This window comes from Seriola dumerili, unplaced genomic scaffold (assembly GCF_002260705.1).
Source record: "Seriola dumerili isolate Sdu_G_001 unplaced genomic scaffold, Sdu_1.0 BDQW01001168.1, whole genome shotgun sequence".
Classification (NCBI taxonomy): Eukaryota; Metazoa; Chordata; class Actinopteri; order Carangiformes; family Carangidae; genus Seriola; species Seriola dumerili.
The window spans coordinates 187,701-212,508 of record NW_019175423.1 but is presented as its reverse complement, the minus strand read 5'-3'; the positions used below and the strand labels follow the sequence as shown (position 1 = coordinate 212,508).

Below are 24,808 nucleotides of genomic sequence, written 5' to 3'. Positions count from 1 at the left end.
TGTTTGTGCATGTAAACTCAATATCACTTTGATTGGGATGCACACAGAAAATATGACTGGAATCCTTTCAAGCTTCGTCCGTACACTACATTTCAGTATGAAGTCTACACAAGGCTTCGTACATGAGGCCCCTGGTGTCCCGATATAGAAAATAAAAGTATCGTGGCATTTTTTCACATCCACCTTGTTCAATTCTTTCTCACATCACAACATCTCATTTGCTTTTACTCATGTTTTACCATATAATGTGTAAAATGACAGAGAAATAAATATGACACAAAACAGCAACATTAATGTTATTTTCTAATTTATTTATGAAAAAATATATTTCTTGATTCTGACAGAGACATTAGGCACATTAACATAGACATATATACAATTCTCTTTCATAAATACAAAATTATTTACAAAGGGCAAAATTAAATAGGACAACTATCTTCTGGCGGATATATACACATTGCATTGTTTTCTTAAATTAACAAAGATAGTACACAGAAAAAACACACATTTTTGGTATCAAATGGATTAGGTAAAAAAAAGGTGGAATAAAAACACTCTTTGGAGTCCTTCACTGTTGTAAAAGGTTTTTTTTCTTTAAATATAAAAGGAAAACACTCGGAGGTGAGACTGTGTTCAGACTCAACTCTTTCACTGCAGAACAGCAGGTGTTTATGGTTCTCCTGTTTACTTGCTGTGACAGCAGTGGTTGATGAAGGCAGCTAAAGAGAAAAGGCAGCACCTTTTTTCACTTTTTGTTTCATAGAAAAATAAATTTGTAAAACAGAGGGAAAACATAGGCAGTTACAGAAAGACAAACGTAGAAACTGATTTGCAAGATGAATTCAGCTCAGCTGGACTCAGACAGGTTTGACTTTCTTTTAGATTATCTGTTCACAAGGTGAAAATGGAGGAAACAGCTGATTGCTGATAGAGGTAAAAACTCTCCCTGCTTCACCAGAAAACTCCTTCAGACTGGGATAAGGATCTGGGACTGGGGTTTGGGATATGAATGGGGATTAGGATTGGGTCTAGGACTGGAGAAATTCATATGATGGATTAAAACCAGTAGAAAGGGCTGGTTCCAGCGGATTTGATTGGGTTTTCATTTTCAAACCAGGTTTGAAAATGACAGACCCTGACTTGGCTCCAGAGGGAACATTCTGCTTATTGTGAATGTTGGGTTTCAGTAATGTTTTATTATTTAAAAAAATAAGAGGCACTTCAGAGTTTGTAACTTTGACGGTGATTGTAAGGCTGATGTCATTATTCTTCTAATAGGCCACAATGTGATGCTTCACTGCCATAGAAAACATTAAAATAAAAATGGACGGAGTGATGGTGGAAAGTCACTCAGAATCTGTTCAGTTCAGCTTTCAAACAGAAATGATTTGGGGGAAAGTTCTGTCTTTTTGACCATAAACAAAAATGTTCTGTCCTCCATTCCTGTAAGCAGGTCCTTTGACAATTTGATTGACACCTTATTGTGAAATTGTACAGGAAATGGTTGCCACAATGATTAGGAAGCATAGCTAAGGCACCGGTCTTTCCGATTGGTTAACAGGTCCAACTCATCACATCTCTCATTCAGGTTTGATCCAAAGAAAATTCCGATATACAGACAGAAAAATTATATTAAGATTTAATGTATAAAGAAAGATAATAGTGCAAATGACGCCAGACATTCAGTCTTTCCTCTTTTCCCTCCTCCTGCGATGCTCTTTCTTTCTTTTCCAAAACATTGTCATCCAAACACAGTCAGTATCAACGCAGAAAAGAATAAAAAACAAAAGAAAAGTCCTTTCCTTTTGTTTCTTTCCACTGAGCAGCGGTAATAAATATTAAATAAAATAATGTGTGTACAATAGACCCTCTGGGTGAGATTTCCTCGACAGTAAATGCTTCAGGCCTTCAGCATAAAAGTTCCTCCGCTGTCGGTCTGAAAACTGAAGGGTTATACCTGAGGACAAGAAAGAGAAACAGCGGTTAGTCATCAGCGTATGTGATCACATCTTTTTTGGTTAAATTTAAAAGCATGCCATCATTCATAAAACAGGTAGTATCACATTTCAAAATCTGAAGTGGGATGAACGTGAATAAACAAATGTTTATGTTACTGAATTGATAAAATACCTGTTTAGATTTGGCAATTTTGAATTCCTACAACCTGATGCTAAATTTTAACTCAAGAAATTGTCACTGTCACTAACTAACGCTACGTGAGGTTTGATGAAACATCTAAACTGTTATTGTTTTTGTCAATTGTTGATTCTTGAATTGTTGAGACACTACATGTATTAATCCAGTCAAGCCCACAACACCAATACATCTGTGAACATCTGGAGATTAAATCAAGACAGAAATGAGACTGATGGTTAGTTCAATAAAGGTTGTTTTTGTTGTTAATCAGACACAATTTGAAATGCTAAATATATATCTAAACATTACTTTGGGTATGTCAAAAGGTGGGCAAATACATTATTTATCAAGTCACTGTATCCAATCAGATCATGGTAATATTGGCTTGAAAATTAACAAAATGATGGCTACACACTGATTTATTACAGTACAGCTGTTTGCAGTGTGGTCAGCATTAGAGAGCGGCTATCAATAAAACAACTACCCAAAAAGCTAAATGTCTGAGCCGATGGTAGAGCTCATGATTATCTACATTTTTAGATATTCAGTAATGTAATTAACCCTGATCAGCACTTCTAATCAATCATTGATGAATTATCAAGTGAAACCAATTCAGTACATTTTCAAAAACATCAAACATTTATGGTGAATATTTTTGTTGGTGAATGTATTTAAGATTAAAGTTCACATTTCACTGAGACTAATTCTTCAGTCAGTCATATCTTCTGTCCACTTCCAATAAAAACACCGATCAGTTTAAGAAAAAAAATGTGAAAAAGACAAATTCATCATTATCCTTATCATATGATGGGGCTGTGAAGATGTTTTGAACTTAAAATAAACTTTCAAACAGGTTAGTTTTTTTTATTTGTGAACATGTGTAGACTCGTTTTTCTCTTCTTTCCGCTCACTGCACAGACTCAGTCAATAAAAGCCACATAGATACTTTGTTTTGAGTGTGTGTGTATGTTTGTGTGGTTGTGTTGGTAGGCGTGTCCTTACCTCCGTAGCGAACACACACTGCTCCATCTGTTCTTGAATGATGAACACTGGGTGATACAGACTGTCCTTTGCAAAAGTGAGAGGGGGGACGATGATGGACGAGTCACACTTCTTACTGTTAGTGAGTGAGAGTGAGAGAGAGGGGGGTTGGTACGGCAGCAACAACAAACAATTCTGACAGAAATAGTTGATGAAGGTGCGTGAACACTGGACTGATCAGATAACAGACTGTAAACAAACACGCTGTGACCTGCCTTCACAGAACACTGAAGAACAAGTGAGCAGAGAAGGAAAAGCAAAGAGGACACACACACACACACACACACACACACACACACACACACACAAACACNGAAGGTGCGTGAACACTGGACTGATCAGATAACAGACTGTAAACAAACACGCTGTGACCTGCCTTCACAGAACACTGAAGAACAAGTGAGCAGAGAAGGAAAAGCAAAGAGGACACACACACACACACACACACACACACACACACACACACACAAAGTCATCAAACCATTATCAGGTGCTTACAGGTCAAACTTGCTCTTTCCCAGGTGCTGCTCCTCTTTTGCCAGGTTACAGTCCGCCATTTTGTTTTTAAACATGGCCACGTTGTCGCTGCCCTTGTCGACCAGTGCTGCGTCCTTATTGGACACTTTAAGTTGTCCTCCAGGGATGAGGAAGGCCTCCTTCTCTCTCAGACTGCCCTGCGGGGCTCCTGGTAAGCTCCCGTTAATGGATCCACCCCCACCAATCACTGCGTTGCGGTTGTTCACTGCCTCCAGGTCATTCTTCACTGATGTGGAAATGGCCGTTAGCTCCCTGCTTCGGCAGAGCTGACGCAGGATGTGGATGGCGGCGCACACCAGCAGGGTCAGTGTCACCAGGCCGAGGGCGACGGCGGCAATAAGCGCAGGAGGGGAATCGCCATTCGCAGGCGGTTTCGCGGTTGGTGTGGTGGTCTTCACAGGGTACTTGCACCGTGCACCCATGAAGCCTGGCGGGCACTGGCACACTGGGCCGGTGAAATGGGTATAACATGTGCCACCGTTATCACATGGGAACTGGTCACAGGGGCTGGCGCGCACGGAACAGTCCTTACTCATGAAGCCGAGCGTGCACGTGCAGGTAAAGTCGTTGATGCCGTCGATACAGGTGCCAGCGTTGCGGCAGGGGTTGCCGGCGCAGTCATCGATGTTGGTCTCGCAGCGAGATCCGGTGAAGCCGGGCCGACAGCGGCACATGACACGGTGACCGAGGTCCAAACACTGAGCACCTGCAGAGACACAGAGACAGAAAGGTTATAGTCAGTAACACACAACTGGAGGGAGTTTAACGCCTGAACACAATGGCATGGGAGGGAGGACAGATGTTTAAACAAGTAATTATGTAACAAACAAAAGTAGGTTTTATGGTTTGTTTCAAAAGAGGCAAATTCAGACAAAATTATGTGGTCCCTATTTTGTGCATGGCTGCAGTACATGCTTCAAATACTAGACACAACATTTGGACACAAGACAATATCAACTCAACAAATGATAACATAAAAAATGATTTCCACCTATGTAAAGGTAAAAATATACACATTTCTTTTGAAAATGTCAGAGGATTATAAAGCCCTTATGTCTGACTGATCTAGACCAGTGTCTCACAAACAGAGAAGGGGAGACGGTGGAAAGGAAACAAGATGGCTAAGGCATCCATAACAAAACACTGGCTGCAGCATTTTGAAAGCATGCATAAATTAAAGAGAAAAGGTTGTAATATGAAAATAATCCTAAAATCAAAAAACATACCATGTTGGAAACGTGATAAAATATCCTTTGAGATGGTGGTTATCAATGGGGCCAACATTACTGAGCAACAGAAATGTAACAGGAGTATCAGCTGTATATCTACAAAATGTAATCTTATATTTACTGGTAAGATTTTCTGGTAGCAGCATAAAGTGAGAAAAACAGACAACCCAGAGTGGAGCCCTGGGGGACGCCAAAGTGTCTCTGCCAGCCCAAACTGACTTAATACTCTATCAGGGAGTCTTTATAGAGGTACTGTATAATGTAATCAACTGCATCAAAAGCAGCGTTTCAGTCTGAAAGTATCAAAATTATGACTTGAATGTGTAATATTTAATTCAAGACTTGGCGAAGATTTGACTGAGAATTATCCAGGGAGTTGTGATGTTGTTGATGGAATAAGCAAGAAATAATTCACAATAATTCACAAACTTTTTTTAGACACTATGTGCACAGAAAGGAAGGTGGAGAGAGAGGAGAGAGGGGTAGAAAAAAACCTTTGTTTAATAGAACATTTCCGCATAACAGATGCTGCTCATCAGGAGAGAAACGTGTGTGATTAGAAACAGCCTCAGATGTTTTCCACATGTCACATGACCTGCCTGAACAGTGGCATTTACTGAGAAAGACTAAAAAGACTTAAATCTTGCAGAAAGGAAAGGAAAGAGGAGAAGACTCGAGGATACTTGTCCTGCAGTTACTGAACTACTGAAGATATTTAAACTGGATATGTGGGGTTGTTTGAGGGCAACACTGTGACACTCAAACTACAACGTAAACACTGTAAAATCACCTCCATATTTGGTTGTTCAGTGCAGCGTTGCAATGCAAACAGAGCAGACCTACAAACAAGCAGGCATCAGTGATCAGAGCCTCTTTCCTTTCAGGCTCACTGAAAGGCAGGAATGCCTGTAGATTCAAGATAAGCAGACGGCAGTTTCTACACGCTAATGAGGACCTGAGGGAGGACTGCAGGCTGCAGTGGGATCCTCAGAGATGAGTCCACTCAGCAGGGCAACGATAACTGTATGTTAATTGTAATATTCAGTGATACAGCCTTATTTTGCAATAACACTTCTACCACTGGAGCCAGCTGATCCTGATTATGTGTCTGCTCTAGTAAGAAAACTCGACAGTTTGACGTCCGTCTGACGTGAGAATGACCGAAGTGACTGAACAAACCCTGAGAATCTGTCTGCATCCTTCTTTCTCTATGAAAAAGCAGTTATTTTTTCCTGTTAGTCACAATGATTTCCTGATGATCCGTCCTCTCTGATAAACAACATTTCCAACTCAGTGCCGTCGAAAAGTTCCAAAAACATCCACACTCCTAAAAGTTTTAACACCAGTGTTTAATCCAATCTACTACACATCCTGTAATGTTTACTGTTGGATGTTTTCCAAACCATGTTTCTCCTCCTTCCAGGCAGCTTTTGGTTTTTCAGTTCATTTCACAGAGCTGCGAAAATCAACATGCAGAGACTTGAAACTATTTTCAGATAGCTAATCTGTCACAATAAACATCTTCCTTTTTCAATCAAAACTAATTTCATCATCCTCATAGATCTGAAGTCTGACTTGTGCAGGAAACTCAAACATCCTAGACTTGACAACTTGAGATCGTGGCAGCCGTAAGTTTGTTGCATTTGTTTTCTTGCATTACAAAAGAGCTGCTGTTAAGCAGATGCCTTTCAAGATTTGCATGTCCAGTAATATAAACACAACAGATTGACAATTTCCACATTACAGTGGATTACAGTGTTGACTGTGATAGATGATCTCTCTGCAGCAAGTTTCAAGTCTCTGCAAGCTAATAAAAAGAGAGTGAGAGTGATGACTGTACGGAAAAAAAGGATGGTATATTTTGGAAAATGTTCAGCAGTGATGCAAGCACTATGTAATTTGTAGTAAATGAGTTAAACATGCAGAAACACCAGCCCAAGGCTCCTCCACACACACACACACACACACACACACACACACACACACACACACACACACACACACACACACACACACAGGGTAAATGTAAATTTTGCATCAATTATCTTGTAAAACTTTGTTGTGAGGTCCTTCTGGGACACAAAAGGTTCAGCTCTGCATTTCCAGAGAGAAATGAGCCGTGCATCAACCTGGTGCTGACTGCTTTATCAGGCTGAGATCCGCTGCCAGAGCTGCATTCCTGCCCGAGACAGCAGCCCGAATGCAGCCAGGTAGAGACAGAGAGACTGAGGGCTGACCGCTAAAAACATGCCTGTCGACAACGGCAACAATGATGAAGAAAATGTTTGTGCTATCAGATGGAAGGTGATAAGACATGCTCCTACGTGACAATCCAGTTTATCCATTTATCAGCTCGCTGACACACACTGTATGTGTGCGCGCGCGCGCGTGTGTGTGTGTGTGTGTGTGTGTGTGTGGGTGTGTGGGGGGGGTGGGGGGGGGGGGGGGGGGGGGGGGGGGTGTGTGTGTGATTATAAATTTAAGGTTTGAGTTTCCACCACACATAGCTGATGTGAGTCCATCTCTGGTGGACCGGTGGAAACTCAAACTTTACATTTGTAATCACAGCAATCAAATCATAACTGAATTTGATCAATTTGACAAATAATAACAGACAAATAAAGCTTCTGTTTTTAAAATCTGTCTGCAGGCTGAGGATAAAACCTGAAGTTCGGGGTAATGTCTATTATGCTCATTCAGTTGAGACATAAACTCAGAAGTGTCAGCTGAGTTCAGTAACTTCTGCCCTCTCCTCTCCTTCCTGGAAATGTGGCAACACAGAAATATTTGCACACAGTAAAAATAACAAACAACGACCAAATGATTCCAAAGAAACCCTCAGGATATTCACACTTCCTGCTTGACCAGTAAAATTCACCCTCCATCACGTCTGAAGTGCTCACTCCAAGGTTCAAAGCACCCGGAGAGTTTCATTTATAAACCAGATGATGGATGCAGGACGAAGCAACGACCCCTCACTACTTCAGCCTGGAGAAAACTGATCCGAGCTCAGCTGACTCCTACAGCTCCTCAAGGATTTTGTTCAGCCAGTGCCAGTGCATTAAGTCCTGTTTATTATATGTAAGCATGCACACTGTACATGCCTTTCCCATCTCTGAAACTCACTGAACAATGAATGTGTTGCTGTTTGAAGTCACTATTGTTCTTTAAACTGTATTAAACACTGAGATATATGTAAAACCTGCAATGAAAATCCTCTATAAGACTCTGTGGGCAACAACATATTTTCTTAGAAAATGAGTGAGTGAATGTTCATAAACCATTAGTGGCATTTCACTGTTTTATAATATAATGATAACAGATTGGTAGAGAACAGTGTCTCTGATTCCTCACACTGATCCAACACATTAGTCATTGTTATTATCCAACCAATGACCTTTAAACTAAGATAATCATTAATATGTTTTATTTATATGACCACATTATTACTTATTAAATGATCTGGTCATAAAAATTAAACAGGGTAGGTGCTTATTAGTTGTAACAATAAGAAAATCACAGAAAGTGTCCTTAACTTTAAAAAAAAAACAGCTGAATCTGAGTGAGAGAGCGAAACTCTCAAGAAGTCAATTGGAAATGAATCATTTGTAAATTAGGAAGTCTGGGGCTTCTTTAAGTATTTGTGCTTTCATTGTAACTGTTGGATGTTGGTGTGTGATCATCTCATACTTCCTTTTTTCTGCTAATTGGCTATTAATCTTTTTTTGGTTTTGGAGCTTTTCATTTTCATTTCATTCGTTTTACAACTCTTATCCAAACTTTACATGTCTTGAGCAGCAATACTAATGCAAACAAAGTTTCTGTCTTGTGTCTTGTTCTTTTAGGTCTGGGTTCTGTGTTTGTATAAAAACCTTTGCACTTACAGACAAAGCAGTCTGTGTAACTGCTCCTGCAATATTAGGTATGGCGTTCCACAGGGCTCAATTCTTGGGAAACTTATATTTTAACTATTTTAACTTAACTAACACGCCTGTACATATGTGTTTTCCCCAATGACACAAGTTAATTGAATCTGATTGTTAGACTGATATTGATTGATGATAAAATACTGCACATATTGCAAACTTGAAAACCCAGAGATATAAAATTATGTGTGAGTTTGAGCCAATAGTGACAAATATTCACAAAGAAGTTATTGTACACTCTTTAGAGACAGAGATGCAACACATCATTAGTGTTATATCATTTTAGAAGCAGTAAAAAAGTCATACATGTCTATTCAATCCAACAAGTAGTTAAAGTTTTGATAGGAAACAGATTAGTTTTCTGTAATGTGGCAGTTCATCTGGTTGTTCCCTTTCAATCATTTAATCATCATACCTGTTTTTTTCTACCTGTTTCCTGTGCTGTATAAATAAATGATAAACTGATCAATAATCCAGCCTTCAGGATACACAGCCTGTCACAACATCAAGACACAGGAGGGTGTGAGGAAACCAAATATGTTCACTCATGATGGTGCACCATGTGGTATTTTTGACAAACTGTGAAAAATGTGATGCTCCTGAATATTTCGAAACGATCTGTGACATATGGATCCAGTCAGCGAGGGGGAAGATCTACTAACACAAAGACGTGCTTGTTTCTGACACCTTGTCCAGTTTGTACCCCTGCAAACTACAATTCCTTCAAAGGGCTGAACTGAGTGCAGCTCAACACTGACAAGGACGCTTCCTACCTGAGTTTAAACTGCACAACAAGGCTGTCAGTCTAGTTCAACCAAACTCAGAGTGAATTCATGATTAGATAACCCACAGTCTCTTCGGTTTGTCCCAGTAGGACTAATAGTAGCAGGGCAGTCGACCTGCTTGGCAAGTTGTTGTATTTTACCTGCTGAAAAGATAAGTAATGATCTAAGAGGGTCTCTTCATAATCTATAGCTACTTTACAAACTATTTCATAACTCCACAAACACCACAGCTATAACAGAAAAGAAAAAATTGACCAAAAGAAGAGCTTCATGTTTCCATCTGATCAGTCAGATGACCTTCACTTTAATCTCTTGCTGTTACACTTTAACCGACTGTTTGTAACTACAGAGACAAGAACCTCAGCTCAGGCAGGAAACATCTACTAAATCAGATATCAGATTCTGGTGTCATTCCACAGAACATGTGAGCGGAACAACCGTCTATCACACAACTGCAAAGCAAAACAGCCAAGATGCTTAAGATCCGTCAACATCTGGAGCTGTGTCACTGGGATGAAGGAGAAATCGATCGAATGCTAGCTTACTGCAAGTCTGAACTCCTGCAAAGTCACACAATAACGCCAACCTGCTTCATAACTGTTTTTTTTCCTAACTCAGAAATCAGAGGCTCAGACACATGTCATATGCTCCATGTTTTTAGTCTTTTTTTAACCAGTTTGCAGGGTCGGATTCACTCAGCAAGCACAGGACCGGTCACACAAACCAGGTCTAAGGCAAACAGGTACATTTTGGCCTCATTGACAGTGACAGGAAATTATTTCACAGTTGCCCTTTAAGAGTAAACCATACACAAGGCTGGCTGGGACTGATTTCTGCTGCAGTTGGTTAATCTTGCATTGTGTTTTTGTGTTAAGTGATTATCACCATCAAATCCAATCCTCTAAAAACAAACTCAGGTGTGCACCCCACACCAGCACACCTGACTGACTGTTTTCATATTTTGCATAAACCATCAACTGCCTTGTGCTCTCTTCTATAGCTATTCAGGCTTCCTTAAGTGCTCACTTATCTGTACTTTAACAAAATCAACCTTTGTGTTTCACTGTGTAATAAACTCTGAAGCTAACAATGCTGTTAGAGAGTGCTACACAGGTGTTGAATCCACCTACGAGGCTGCAGCAAACAAATAAAAAAGCTTAATCTAACCTCAGAATCTAAGTATGTGAGTGGTGGTGGTAAAATCATTGCAGTGTGACATATAAAAAGTAAATGAAGCAAGTTACAGATGTTCCGTACCATTAGCACAGGGGTTGCTGCTGCACCTGTCGATCCTCTTCTCGCAGTTGGAGCCTGTGTAGCCAGGCGGGCAGCTGCAGCTGTAGCCGCCAGCAACATTCCCCACACAGGTCCCTCCATTAAAACACGGGCCGTCTGCGCATGTCATGGCACTGATCTCACAGTTCTTCCCGTAGAAGCCCTGAGGGCATGCACACGAATAATCATTCACCAGATCCTGAGGGAAAGACAGGAGGAGACAACAGGGCGTCAGTCCAGGCACAGCTCTAATAATGTGTTTCTGTCTTGGTCTAAATGTTAGAAAGCTCTGAGGTTACTGAATGACTAAAACTTAAAGTTGAATCCATTCATCAAAACTTTATTGATCTCAATGAAGATGAGAATGACAGATGACAGCTCCATCAGATCTGGAGCGTTGACTTACTTTGCAGCTGCCGCTGTTCTTGCAGGGGTTGCTGTCGCACTCGCTGGTCTCGAGCTCACAGTTTTTGCCAGTGAACCCGGGCCGGCAGGTGCAGGTGTAGCTGCCCTGGCCGGTGTTGGTGCATGAGGCACCGTTCTGGCACGGCTTGTGGTTGGTGCAGTAGTTCAGGTCTGGAGTGAGGAAGGAAAATAGTAACAGCTCAGGTTAGGTTAATGAAGCAACTCATGGTAGCATCAGCTACAACAGGAAACAAGAGTCACACATGGAGCTGCCTGTGTTTTCATGGTGTCATTAAGATTTTAATTCCTTGTATTGTAAAAACTAAATCAAATTTGTATGGATGAAAATGAGCAAGGTGTTTCGTCTGTTTTAGTGTTAGATTTCACTTCCCTTTCAAAATCTTTTCAAACTTCTAAATGAACATTTGAACAATAGAGCACCATTGGATGGTGCCAAACTGCTTTCTTTCCTTGATATCTGATCCTCCATAGAAAAATGAATCTTGATTTCAAGTGGCCTAAATTTCATGACGTTTCTTTGTCTGAAGCAGCAACTGTATCTCTAATGAAAGGAGGGAGTTTGGTGGTACTTCTGTACAACAGATGAAATGAATCAAACATTTACACATGTCCTGCTTGGATGTCTCATATTTATGTAAAAATGTTTAAACCTCCCTTTGCCTCACAGTGAGTGAAGACAGTGTAGGAAGTCAAGTCAAATGAGATTGTGGGAGATTTGTCCAGATTTAAACTGAACTGAAAGGGATGTGATAGTTGAGCTGAAAACACAAAATGACAAGATTCACATTCAACATCCAAAACTGCTATACAGAGCCAGGAAACAGCACATTCTGCAATGTGTTTTCAAACCTTTGTCTCTAGGCACTCTGATGATATCTGGACATGAAAAGTCACACAGCTCAGAGGGACAAATGGTAATGTTTTGCCAGGTTTGAAACAGTGAGTCAGTTTTCTGGTCTTGGTTCAAGCTCATTCTTAATGTCCTCCTGGCCAAACCATCCACAAACAAAACTAAGACATCTGTTGTTATAACATCAGCACTATGGCACATTTACACCAACTCAAACCTTCTTGTATGATGTATGTAAACTTCATTTATAAAGCGCTTTGTAAAACAAATTTTCTATACAATAACAAAAAAGATTTATGTTTAAAGCAGGAATTATGATCATTCGTGTCAAAGGTCAGATGCCTCCAAATCATCCAAGGATCAAGGGAGAAAGATTCCAAAAGTTAGTTATACGTTTGTAGCAGCATTTTGGACTCAGCGTGGTGAACAGATATTTACAACAATCCAGGTCAAAGGCTGGTTTAACTGAAACTGCTATGAGACCGATTCCATATTTAAACACAGATCTAAACCTGGACCTAAACCTAAAGGTTCTGTTTAATCACAGTGTAGATATACAGGTAAAAATGTCCATCATCAGCAAAACTCTTCAACCAGATGAAGAGGGTACAATGGAAGAGGATCAAGGATAGAGCCCTGTGGCACATCTGGGCAGATGTGTTCATTAAGGGCTGTATTTAGTCTCATATCTGATAAATAAAGCAGTGAAAGGTGACCCAGTTCTCCCCTCCCAGATCTACAGCCTACCGAGGAGTTTTCTGTAACATCAGGTGACAAAAAGCTTTTCAAAAACATCATTATTATTAATAGTATGAAGTCTTTTGTCAGTTATTTAGTCAATGGCTTCACATCTGCTTTTATGCTAAGGAAAGTTTCGACTGGTTCTCAGCTACTTTTAGGAGGCATTTACAGATATTGTAATTTCACCTGTTTCGATTCACCACCAACCCAAACACTCTGCTGGTGTGGATAGGCTGGACATTGGCATTAATATTTAACATTTTGGGTTAAAAAGTTTTACATTACATGCTTCTTTAGTGAAATAGATGCGATCGTGTTGATAATGAGAAATGTTTTTCATTATTTGTTCATGTGCAGATAATAACTGACACAGAACAGTTATAGGAGTTTGAAATATGTGTTTTATATTTACACCATAATAACACTAGTTTTTAAAATTTACATGTATGAGATGTTTTTACCTACGTTTTCAGTCACTTCCTGATGTGCTGTGGTTTAATTTTATCCTGTTTATCTTCCACTTACTGTCCTTCATTTCTATATAACTGTTAATTGATTAATTAATTAATGTCATAACAAACTCACAGTCCGTCCCTACAGGTGAATAGAAAAAATTAGTTAGTCCAAGTTTAAACAGACTTTTTTTGCCCTGTTTTCACATTAAAATCCTAAAACAACAGGGATCCCTATTTACAAATATTATTTGAAAGTGTTTCAAAGACACTGGAAGAAGCCTTCACAATCAACTTAGAGAGATTTGAAACTTGCAATAGTCAATCCACCAAAGTCGATATCATGTCCCCTAAGATTTCTGTTAGAGGCTGAATTATCGCTGTTGAAAGCAGGAAAGGTTCAGGGTTTATCTTATGTGCTGGTGCCAAGCTCCATCTCTCAGACTTGAGCGTCAGCTGTTGAATAATTGTACTCACAAGCAAACAAGACAAACATTAAGCAAACATTTTGACAGTGCTTGTGTAAAGTTGGAGTTTTCTTGGATTAAAAATGTCTGACAAGTTTTGCAGGGCGCATGAATGCACCACAGCACAAGACTTTTCATCTCAGGCCATGAGTTCATCGACATGAACATGCAACAATGACATAATACTGATAACGCCAATGATGATTTGTAAAAATCTCTGAACCTGTTAGTCTTGTTGTAGAGAAGCATTTCTGTCTCTTTTAGTCGCTCTCTTTAGTCATAATTAACATTTTAGTTCGCCATAGTCATCTGCCCCTGTTCCTCTGCTGTAGCCTCAGACTCACATTATCTTGAGTCTGATGTGCTTGTGCAGGTGGGAATATACCACTGACTGAGCTTGAACCCACCTTGGTCACAATACAGGCCGCCCCACCCTTCCTTGCAGGTGCACTGCCAGGGCTGCTCGCAGGTCCCATGGATGCAGCCAGGGTGTCGGGCGCACTCGTCGCAGCGCTCGCCCTGCCAGCCACGCCGGCACTCACACTTCCCGGGAGACTTGCAGAAACCTTTCTCACTGCACCCTGCGGGACAGATGGCTGATGGGAGGAGGAGAGGGAGAACGCACGGAGAGAAGGAGGGAGGTCAAAGAAAGAGAGGGAAAGGGAGAAAGGGGGAGGACGAAGGAGAGTATATTAATATGAGTGCATGTGTGTCTCATGTTCTTCGTTCAAATCGCAAAACAACTCCCCTCCCCTCATAGGGCCTCTCTCTCTCTCTGACACACACACACACACACACCTCCCCTACAAGTGCTTGTTAAGTACTGAATGAAGCAGCTGGCCCACACAACAAAAGCAACACATGCTGTCTCCTTTCACGCAAGGCAGCACACATTAAGCTCCAGCGCGTGTCCCTGTTAAAGCGGGCGGGCCGGGGGCCGACTGGGGGCCGACCAGGGGCCCATTGTTGAGCTCAAAACAAAAGGAGCAGACCTCAGAGCCAACACACATGCACTGGAAACGACAGAAGCGCTAAGATCTTTTTTGTCCTCCACAGTCACCAGGGCCGACGATAGCGTTGACAACTGCTTGACTTAACAATTTCAAGGCCACTGGACAAAAAAATGAAGCGCCAAGGGTCCTATTATTTATCCCCCTCGCCTCCCCCCTCCCTCCAAATCTGAAGAAACGTTGGGATAAAAATGGAGGGAGAGGAGAGCAAGAGGAGGAGGGGTCATTCAACTGTACAGAAACAGTGTTAACTCCTGTTTTACAGCCAGTTCTGGAGCTTTATTGAAGCGCTGCTGAACTCGTTGTGTATCTGATGTGTAAATGATGCAAGAACTTCTTTAAAATTTAACATCAGCTTCAAACAATGGGAAACACTTGGGTCTCGTCCGCAAGCTTTATGCTGTGCCAATATCACAGGCTCCTACAAGGACACTAAACTGACACAAATAAAAAAACCATGAAAGCATCCAAGTCCTTACATGAAGATTATAAGAATAAGTTAAAGCCAAACTATAGCAGATTTTCAGTATAATATGGTCACATTGAGTTCACTATTAGTTGGCAAATACAAAGATGAAACCCTTAATATAACATTACAACAACATAATGATGCTTTATAGTACCTGTGCGCTGTTTTTTAGTCCATTTACTTAAAGAGTTTATTTAAATGCATGAGATTTGTATTTGTTGAACTACAGTGTGTGGTCAAACATAAAAACAGCTCTGATTTGAATAAAGATGCACAATCACTGGTTCAGCCCTTGAAAGCACGATATAGGCCTTACAGTTTGGTTACAGGGAGCAGTTGAAGTCCAGTTCAGACTCACCTTTAGTGCAGTACTCGCCACTCCAGCCCTCCAGGCAGTGGCGGCTCCCCTTGTTGTCGCAGCTGTAGTGGCCGAGGCTGTCGTTGCGGGGTTTGCAGTAGGTGGAGCAGGCCTCGCCGTAGTAGTGCTCGTTGCAAACCACGTGGTAGGAGTAGCGGAGCTCGCTCTGGTTGCCAAAGTGCACGTCTTGGGACCATTCCCCTCCAGCGGTCAGCCTGCGTCGGGTCGCCAGCCGGCTGATGAGGTTGTTCTGGTTCTCTGGATGAACAAGGGAACATCAAGGTTGTTAGATAACTAGACTTGTTCTCTAATTAATCTGGAACACTATAATCTTCCTACAGGGACTGTATGGACAGTTTTCCAGTGACACAATCCTATGTGCTTTCTTTGATCTTAAGCTGTATATCTATAATATGTGTATATGACCTAAAAAGTCTGTAAGTTCAGAGTGACTTGGATATACAGAAGACTGGGACATGGTGTCTGTGTCTATTTAACATGACCACAACTTACTGAAGTATAAAAAAAAACATATAACAGCAGTTACAGCCGCTCTTCACAACTGGACCTCTCTATTAAAGTTGTGTTATAGTCAAACATGCACTCTCCTCTCTACATGTGTGTTTTCAGGGGGAAACAGCACCGCTGTCGCCGCCTGGCGGTGAAGCAGCGACACTGCAGCAGCAGCAGCAGTTTACCTGTAGATTCCAGACCTGAGGGCTCCGCGTTCCAGGCTTCGATGATCAGAGAGAAAGTCCCCTGAAATGAATGAGAGGGGGTCGATTAATGACCACATCCAGTCATGTGCATTTGACTAGTGGGGGGTGGGGATGTTAAGTTCTGCACATGACTCTGAATTTCTTTCTCCATTTAGTCAGTGTAATTTATTTACCCTCCACGCGGTAACAGATCCACAACAAGAGGGAAAAGCTGTGCATGAAATAACTGAATAAGAAGTGAAATAAATGAAAGCTGTCACTGAACTGTATGCTTCATCAGAGTCATGTGAATCACAGATTACAGGAGGAGTGAAGGTGGACTCGTGTGATTTTCGTCACTTACCGGCCACTTGAATTGTAAGGGCACCCTGACGGGCTCGCTCTTGGAAATGGAGTTGGAGTCGGCGCCGAGGATCTCGGTGAGCGCGGTGCCGTATGTGCAAGGCGGCTCTGGGTTGATGACGTCCTGTGAGTGCTTGAGGCACACGCGGAAAAACAGCTGGCAGTCCTGGTAGCGACAGAAGCCGCGGGAGCTGGTGAAGGATTCGATCTTCAGCTCGAAGGCCCCATTGGAGAGTGCCTGAGTGTGTGTGTGTGTGTGTGTGTGTGTGTGTGGGTGTGTCGACTGAGGTGGGGGGGGGGGGGGTGGGGGGGGCGAAAGATAGAGGGGGTCAAATACTGAGCGTGAAATAGAATATCATGTGAAAATAATGTATAGATGCTGGGAGGAAAAAATACACAAAACACGCGCTAGAAGTCACGAACATGCACACCCACGCAGCCCGTACACGGCGGAAAACGTTATACAATGAAAGGGGCGGTATACGTTTCATTTGATTTCTGCAGACATCGATGATAATTGTGACTTCTGACTCCTTGCAGCGCACCATCAACCATTTAGATATCCATACATGTATAAAATCAAAACCTAAGCACTTTTACGTCCCGCAGAAATGAAGTAAACATAAGAGAGAGCTCGGCAACGCTGCGCGTAAAAGCGCACGTCTCCAAACTTCCCCAAGAAAAACCCCAAACCGTTGCGGTTTTAAGGTGAAAAATAAGCAGAATTCTTCTGAGTTTGCTGTCAGTGCTACTCACCGTCTGCGCTGATACAAACAGTAGGAGACACGACAGTAACAAACGCGACATGGCGTGTCGGCACGGAGCGTCCAGGGCAGAAGGCGCCGGAGGTTCCAAGGTAAGTTAATAAGTGCGTAAAATCCAAACGGGTGAAGAAACAATTAAAGTGAAGAAACAAAAATAAAAAAAATAAAAACACCCACAAATGAATAGAAACAGGTTTAAAGTCAAGGAGCAGTCAGTGGTCAGCGGTCTGGATGGAGCAAAAGAAAATAACAGAGGAAATATCCGCTCGGCCACTGAACTTTGGACTGTGGCTGCAGCAGATACACCTCAGCCTTTTAACAGGCAGCAACGGAGGAGGAGGAGGAGGAGGAGTGTGTGGGAGGAGGGGAAGGAGGAGAGGGGGGCGCTGCAAAAAATATTCACCTGAACAACGAGTGCTCCTCCGCCGCTGAAACACGTGCTGTGATTGAACTTGGTTCATTCAAACCGAAACTTTCCCTCAGTTCCTGAAAAAAAATCAAACGACTGAAACTTCTTGTCAAACAAGCCCAGGACCAGGAATCACTACAGCTGAAATTTCACTGCAGACGAGGCGCAGCGGAGTTCCCTTTATACTGCTGACAGCAAGCCAACGTATTGTATTATTGGAGATGGTTGTTTCGGAGCTTTCCGGACAGCCTTTGGTTTCTATTTGTTTTACGTGCACAGACTTGAACCGTGAGTCTAAGATGAGCCAAGTTTCTTTGGTTATAAATACAATGTGAACGCATCAAGTCTTGCAGCTGCTTTAAGACTCTGCTGCTTTTATGTAAAAGTGTGAAACTAATGTGGAGTCAGTGGGTCTAAGTGGTGAGGGGACATTTCTTACAGTGTGGAGTGCCAATGAGTCTGCCATGGGACCATGCATGATGGGAGGAGGTATTGGTGGTGAGGGGGGGCTTTGATTCGCTTTCACCACCGAGGAGGCAATTATAGCAGAGCAATAGAACAAACTGTCAGGCGACAGTCGGCTAAGCGGCCAAACGCCCCCACCCCCCCACCGTTGACTGACCCGAGAGTGTACACACACCAACACTCATTCATTGTACTGATTGTGGTGTAGATTAACCCTGTCGGTCATTGACAGTTTGAATCGAATTATGATTTAAACTATCAATAGACTACATACAGGAATATTATAGGAACAGTAAATCTAGTGGAGGGAAGTGGAAAACTGTTCTGATTTCTTCCACGTGTGGCGTGCTGTCCCGGGGGGGGGGGGGGGGGGGGGGGGGGGGGGGGGGGGGGCTGGAAGCAGGCATACCTTACACACACACACACACACACAATTAACGCCCTTCAAGGAGAGACAGGCAGGAGGACTTCGATTTGGAGAAGTCAGATAAATTCTAGTGTGTTCATCCTGTCTGTGTGTGTGTGTATGTGTGTGTATTTTTAGTGTGTGCGTGTTGTGGGGTCCTAGCTGTATGATAATGACCCCTACTTCAGCTGTGTAGCTGCTCTGATGTAATTAACATGAAGCACATTTCATTCAGAAACATAATGAGAACTTTTATTTTTATATCAAAGTCAATTTTGCTGAAAACAAATTTTACATTTACTGAAATAAAACAGTGAATAAAGCTTTTAACTTCCTGTCTGTAAGTCCTGAGTGAAGTAGAAGTAAAGGGTTCTGGTTGATGATGTGGTTGTTGATGTGTAAACAGATGTTATCCAGGTGAAGCTGCATCTCCATGACAATGTAACCTGCTGAATCACAGCAGAGCATCATGTGCATCATGTGTTTAAAGTCACATCTGAACCTCTCACTGCACCGTTCACTGCACATGTGGTGAAGAAGGACACTATAATAACAAACGATGTTGAGACAGGACAGGTTTTAATAAGATGAGGAAAAGAGGCTGTGACATGGATGCCATGTTACCTGACTGATGATGACACTGAGATCCTATGGTGGCCCTGAGAGCTCAAAGCACTGCAACTTAATAAAACATCATCAATCACCTGGTAGAGCGAGTACCATGGAGGCGTAATCGTAACCGCAGTGGTGCAGGTTTGAGTCCAACCAATGGCCCTTTGCTGCATATCATCTCCTCTCTCTCTCTATCTCTCTCTCGCTCTCTCTATCAGGAGTAAAGCAAAAAATAACTTAAAAGAAAAGTGATGAACCTGCCGGGACACACATCGTTCAATGCCCAATTATGACTTTTTTTTTTTTGGTCTTTTTTATGCCTTTATTTTATAGTACAGAAGAGACACAGGAAATGGGGCGGCAGAGAGAGGGGGAATGACATGCAGCAAAGGCCGTCCGATGCGGGACTCAAGCTGGGGCCAACTGCAGCGAGGACTGTAGCCTCTACACATGGGGCGCCTGCTTAGACCACTACACCACACGACGCCCCCCAATTATGACTTTTGAAGTTAAAAGCATTGAAGTGCATTCCAGCCTATCATTTTTTAGTGTCCCCTGGAAACAATTCTGTTCTGTTGCAAGTCTTTGCAGCTCATGTGTTGTCAAATTAATGAAGACGTTTTCTGAATTTGTTTTGTGTTTTGTGTATTTGCATGTGTTTTCTTAAGATGCAGTGTGTTGAGCTCTCAGGGCCACCGTAAGATCCAGATTTGGGAGTTTGAGAAATCCAATAACAGTATACAGCTGGTTGTAAATACAACCATAACCATAAACACATAAACACACAAACACACAAACACACAAACACACAACATGAATAAAATATCTTGATACTACTGGTTGAGATATAACTTGAGTTTAAATAAATAACTTCTACAGTTTGATTTCACTCAGGGACACTGGACACATGAGAACCCCTTTGGCTTTATCTGGACTGGACAAACTGTGACTGTCACAGAGCAGTTTACCAAACACAAACCTACTTCATCTAAAGATAATTAGAACACACTTGTTTGACTAAATGCAGCTGTGACGTCACTCTGTCAGACTGAGTCATGTGACACATTATTTCAATGTGTGCAGTGTGGACATACACAGGTGAGATGGGCGGACAGGTGAGAGGTGAGAACAGGTGGTGTGTAGGTTGTATGTGGGGGTGGTGGGTGGGGGGGGTGTTGTGTGTGTGTCGGGTGGGATGGTGTGGGTGTGGGGCGTGTGGGGCGGGGCGGGGGCTGCATGCTCACAAACAGTTGCATTTTTTTTTTTTGCCCACCCCGGACCACCTCGCCCTCTATTGTTATTGTAATGAGGGCAGCGCGTGCCTCCGCTGGCCCTGACCCTCATCCAAACCACACCCACGGCACGAGGCACGCTTCATCTGCCCCCGACACACACACATACACGCCCACACACGTCTGGATACAAACACGGTGACAATTGTGTGCGTGTTTGCCCGTTTGTGTGTTTGTTCAAAAGCGTCACATTGACGAAAAATATGATATAAGCCCTCACGCTTACAGGTTCACGTGAGAACAGAGCCAAATTAAAGTAAACTGGAGCAATTTGACAAACATATAAACTGTTGGTTTCCTGTGATTCTGAATGAGACCGCGGTGGTTGTATGAAGTGACCTGCTCATACAGGCAAACGGAAATTTCACCACATCAGCTGACTGAACAGAAACCTCCGGTGGTTTTCTTCATGGTCACTGACCCTGATATTTTTGTCTTCAGCAGAAACAGCTTCAGTGTACCACTTCACAATAAGACTCCTCTTAGGATGTATGAATGGTTTATAACTAGTTTATTCATTATCTTGTTAACACTTTATAAATCATTTATAAGCTGTTATAGATAAGATATTAGATAAAAAAAATAGTGAGCCCCTTTGTACTGTTAAGCCTCTTATCTCATCAGTTACTGAGCTTTGTTTTCTCCATCATCAGCCTTTGTACCTGCTGCTTTATCACATTTGTTCAGTTACTAGCAATGAACCACCTTCATCGTCTTAATGTTCAGAAAGTTTCATTTGGCTGATCAAATTATGGCAGATCACATGGTCATATCAAATGAGCAGATTCAGCCTCTAAGGCCTTGGCAGTATTGTTGACCTTGACATGCTCTCAGCAGCTTTCCTCATTCTAATCACAGGTGTTGATCAGATTGTTATCACAGTGGAGATTAACATGGAGATGCTTTCTTCTGGTTGTTCTCTTCTTTAGGGCTTTAGCATTCCAGGTAGAACACAGGTGGTAACCTTCCTTTACTTGGTGAACTGCTCACCCATGCTTTGTCCCACTGTTCACATCTCTGTGATTCTCCCTCCATCACCTTCATGTTTCATTATCTCATTTTTACAACCATTTATTTATCAGTTACTAACATTTAGAACTGGTAAAAGGAGCCTCATTGTAAAGTGGTACCAGCTTACTATTTACACTTTTTTCACAGGAGCTATATTTGCAGACTTTTACCATAAACTGTAGTACATATATAAAACATGCTGCAGTATAAGGTGTTGTGATATAGAGCTGAACCGTATTGAACAGCTACATTATTTCTGCTCTGTTCAGTGTAATAGTGAAAGTAACATAAGATGACAGTTTAGCTAGCTTGCTAATATTGGCAAACAAGCTCCCGGTCAATTCAGTCCCAACAGTAAAGTAACGTTATCTAAATAAAATCAGCAGCATCCTTTGGAGACATCCTGTAGTTTGGAGGATCAGGATCAGATTCCAGCTCCTCTCTCTAGCATACGGTGAAACTTCCAGTGAAACGGGTGATAGAAAGTTACCATTACGTTTTCAGATCACAACAGAATGATTTTTTTTACCACTTAACAACTGTACAGCTATACATCGAAGTAGCTAATGTTAGCTGACAAAGTACCCACTGTTTGCTTGTGTTTGTCAGCTCAGACTCTGATGTCAAATGACTAAAACTTAATTCAAGTCCAATTCTCTATACATTCACTCTCAATACAGTTCATTTTAGCGAAATAAACCTAAACGCAAAGATAAGCTTAAAGTAGCTTAAAGACTTACATTACAAGTAAAATAACTCGTCTTGTTTAATGGTATTCTACTAGATAATCAATACAACTTGATTGGATATATGATGTATTTTGCCTATGCTAACAAGCAAGGCAAAAAGGCACCTATTCATCACCTATTCATTTGAAGGATGAAGATGGGTGAAAAAAATCAAACTGCATTGTCCAGTCAAACGTGTCTCACTGTCTGTTTTCCCAAAATGCATCACGAAAAATACTGTAAATGACTGTTTTCTTTCCTCCAAGCAATACTGTAAAATGCTGTTTTAATGGTGTTTCACGAGAAAAACTTAGATAAGAGGATTGTACTGTTGAAATTTCCCCGTACATTTAGAGGAATTTGTTACAGTGTACTTACTTACTTTACACCACTGATCATTAATGCGACGCCCCCCCACCACCACCACCATCACCACACACACACACACACACACACACACATCACAGTGTGTGAATAATACCTGCTCAGCACGAGCAGCGTCCGCTCCCTGGAGAGAAGAGGAGACGCGTGCACACAGCAGCGAGCAGCATCATCACCATCAGACCACAATATGCACATATTCGATCGGCGCCATCTGCTTATCGATCTGCGCTGACCCTCACCCCCACTACTACCATCTCAAACACACACACACACACACACACACACACACACACACACACACACACACACACACACATACCCCTCTCTCTCTCACGTCGCCAGATTCCACAAAAGAAAGGCACGCCACGCGCTCCTCTGGTTTGTCCAAACCCGGTGGATGCTGTTAGGTGATGGAGGAACAGCGGACTCCTCAGATAAAGCATTTTGTAAATACTTCTTTGAAATTAAGTTTTGATATTTCTGCTCTTTGTAAACCAGGAACAACCAGAGCTGCAGCTCACTGTTATTTTCATCATTGATTAATGATAAAAATGATAGAATCTTCTCAATAATTTCATTAATTAATTGATGATTCATTTGGTTTGCCTGTTATAATGTGCCACAGCTCAGAGGTCTGGTTTGGTCTAGTTTTGAGATTCGTGAAGGACAAATAAAACATCAGCTCCTCATGACTCAAACTAATGATGATTCAATTATCTCTATAATTCTCTATAGGCTTATTTTGCATCGGGTCTGTACCTGTGTTTATAAACCTGCCTATGGCTATGCACCTTGTAGCTTTTCATTAATTATTCCATATTTTTATTTGCACTGTGTATTTTTTGTTCTATCTATCTATCTATCTATCTATCTATCTATCTATCTATCTATCTATCTATCTATCTATCTATCTATCTATCTATCTATCTATCTGTCCGTCCGTCTTTCTATCTATCTATGGCACATTATGTTCTCCAACACTTGCCCAAATGGTCCGAAAAGAGGCGGCACGAGCTTTTGTTGAGGTGACAGAACACGCGGCGTGTGTCGCGTGCCGGGAGGAGGGTGAGAGGTTTGACAGAGAGAGCGAGAGAGAGAGAGAGACTGAGAAAAAGAGAGAGAGAGAGAGAGAGAGAGAGAGAGAGACAGGCAGACAGACAGACAGACAGACAGACAGACAGACAGAGACCGTGGGAAAGTCTGCTGAGGTGTGAGCGGAGAGATCCAGCTCCGCGAGGCGTCAGGAGTCACACCTGCACAGACATGCGCAACCGCAGCGAAACAAACCACTATAACAAATACACATCAACATCACAATTCATAACAAACATACTTTCCTACTACATACTTTACCTGTCAATCACGGTTTGCCTTAGTCCCGCCCCTTCTCACCTGAAAAGGCAGAAGGCAGAACATAATTGGCTGTCCCACAGCGCAGCTTCATTCACATGAACTACATCCAACTTTTCTGATTTAGTGATACATACCTACTGCTGTAAAACATCTTCAATAACATCACTCAGCTTTACTCTGTTCTTAAGGGCCGGGTTAGCATCTGATATATTTTTCTTTAAATAGGCAGAATAAATAATCTGGATTTCAGATAAATACATACTTACAGACATTTACCAAAGTGACAACATTTGTGTGTGTGTGTGTGTGTGTGTGTGTGTGTGTGTGTGTGTGTGTGTGTGTGTGTGTGTGTGTGTGTGTGTTTGTGTGTTTTTGTGTGTATGGNGTTGCGGGGGGGGGGGGGGGGGGGGGGGGTCCTGAAGGTGCTAGTTTTCAAGCCCTGCAGTCTGTTAGCTGGGCTAGCCTGCTGTTAGCAGCAGAGAGCTGCTGGAACGCAAATGGTGGGACTCATAAACCCCCAGAATGCTTCAGTGTTCCCAGGTTCACACCTCAAGAGCTCAGTGCTGTGGGAGGCTGACTGAATACATGGGAACATGTCCTGAGCTCCAGCCCCCCCCCCCC

General features: G+C 42.1%; 1 protein-coding gene across 1 annotated transcript; it reads right to left on the bottom strand.

Moving 5' to 3' along the window:
* Positions 1-307: 307 nt before the first annotated feature.
* Positions 308-17,793, bottom strand: dll3 (delta like canonical Notch ligand 3). The gene is made up of 10 exons (XM_022767353.1): positions 17,520-17,793; positions 16,765-17,001; positions 16,401-16,461; positions 15,703-15,960; positions 14,273-14,461; positions 11,336-11,505; positions 10,912-11,128; positions 3,676-4,420; positions 3,139-3,253; positions 308-1,957 (listed from the first exon to the last, which is right to left on the bottom strand). The coding sequence occupies exons 1-10, from the start codon at positions 17,568-17,570 to the stop codon at positions 1,952-1,954; spliced, it is 2,049 nt and encodes a 682-aa protein (XP_022623074.1). The 5' UTR covers positions 17,571-17,793; the 3' UTR covers positions 308-1,951.
* Positions 17,794-24,808: the final 7,015 nt, after the last annotated feature.

Excerpts from the sequence above, each read along its gene's own strand:
- dll3 (XM_022767353.1), bottom strand. The coding sequence starts at position 17,570 with ATGTCGCGTTTGTTACTGTCGTGTCTCCTACTGTTTGTATCAGCGCAG. Across the intron at positions 17,002-17,519 it reads TGTTTGTATCAGCGCAGACG|GCACTCTCCAATGGGGCCTT; the intron begins GTGAGTAGCACT and ends ACACACACTCAG. Across the intron at positions 14,462-15,702 it reads TGGCGAGTACTGCACTAAAG|CCATCTGTCCCGCAGGGTGC; the intron begins GTGAGTCTGAAC and ends TCCTCCCATCAG.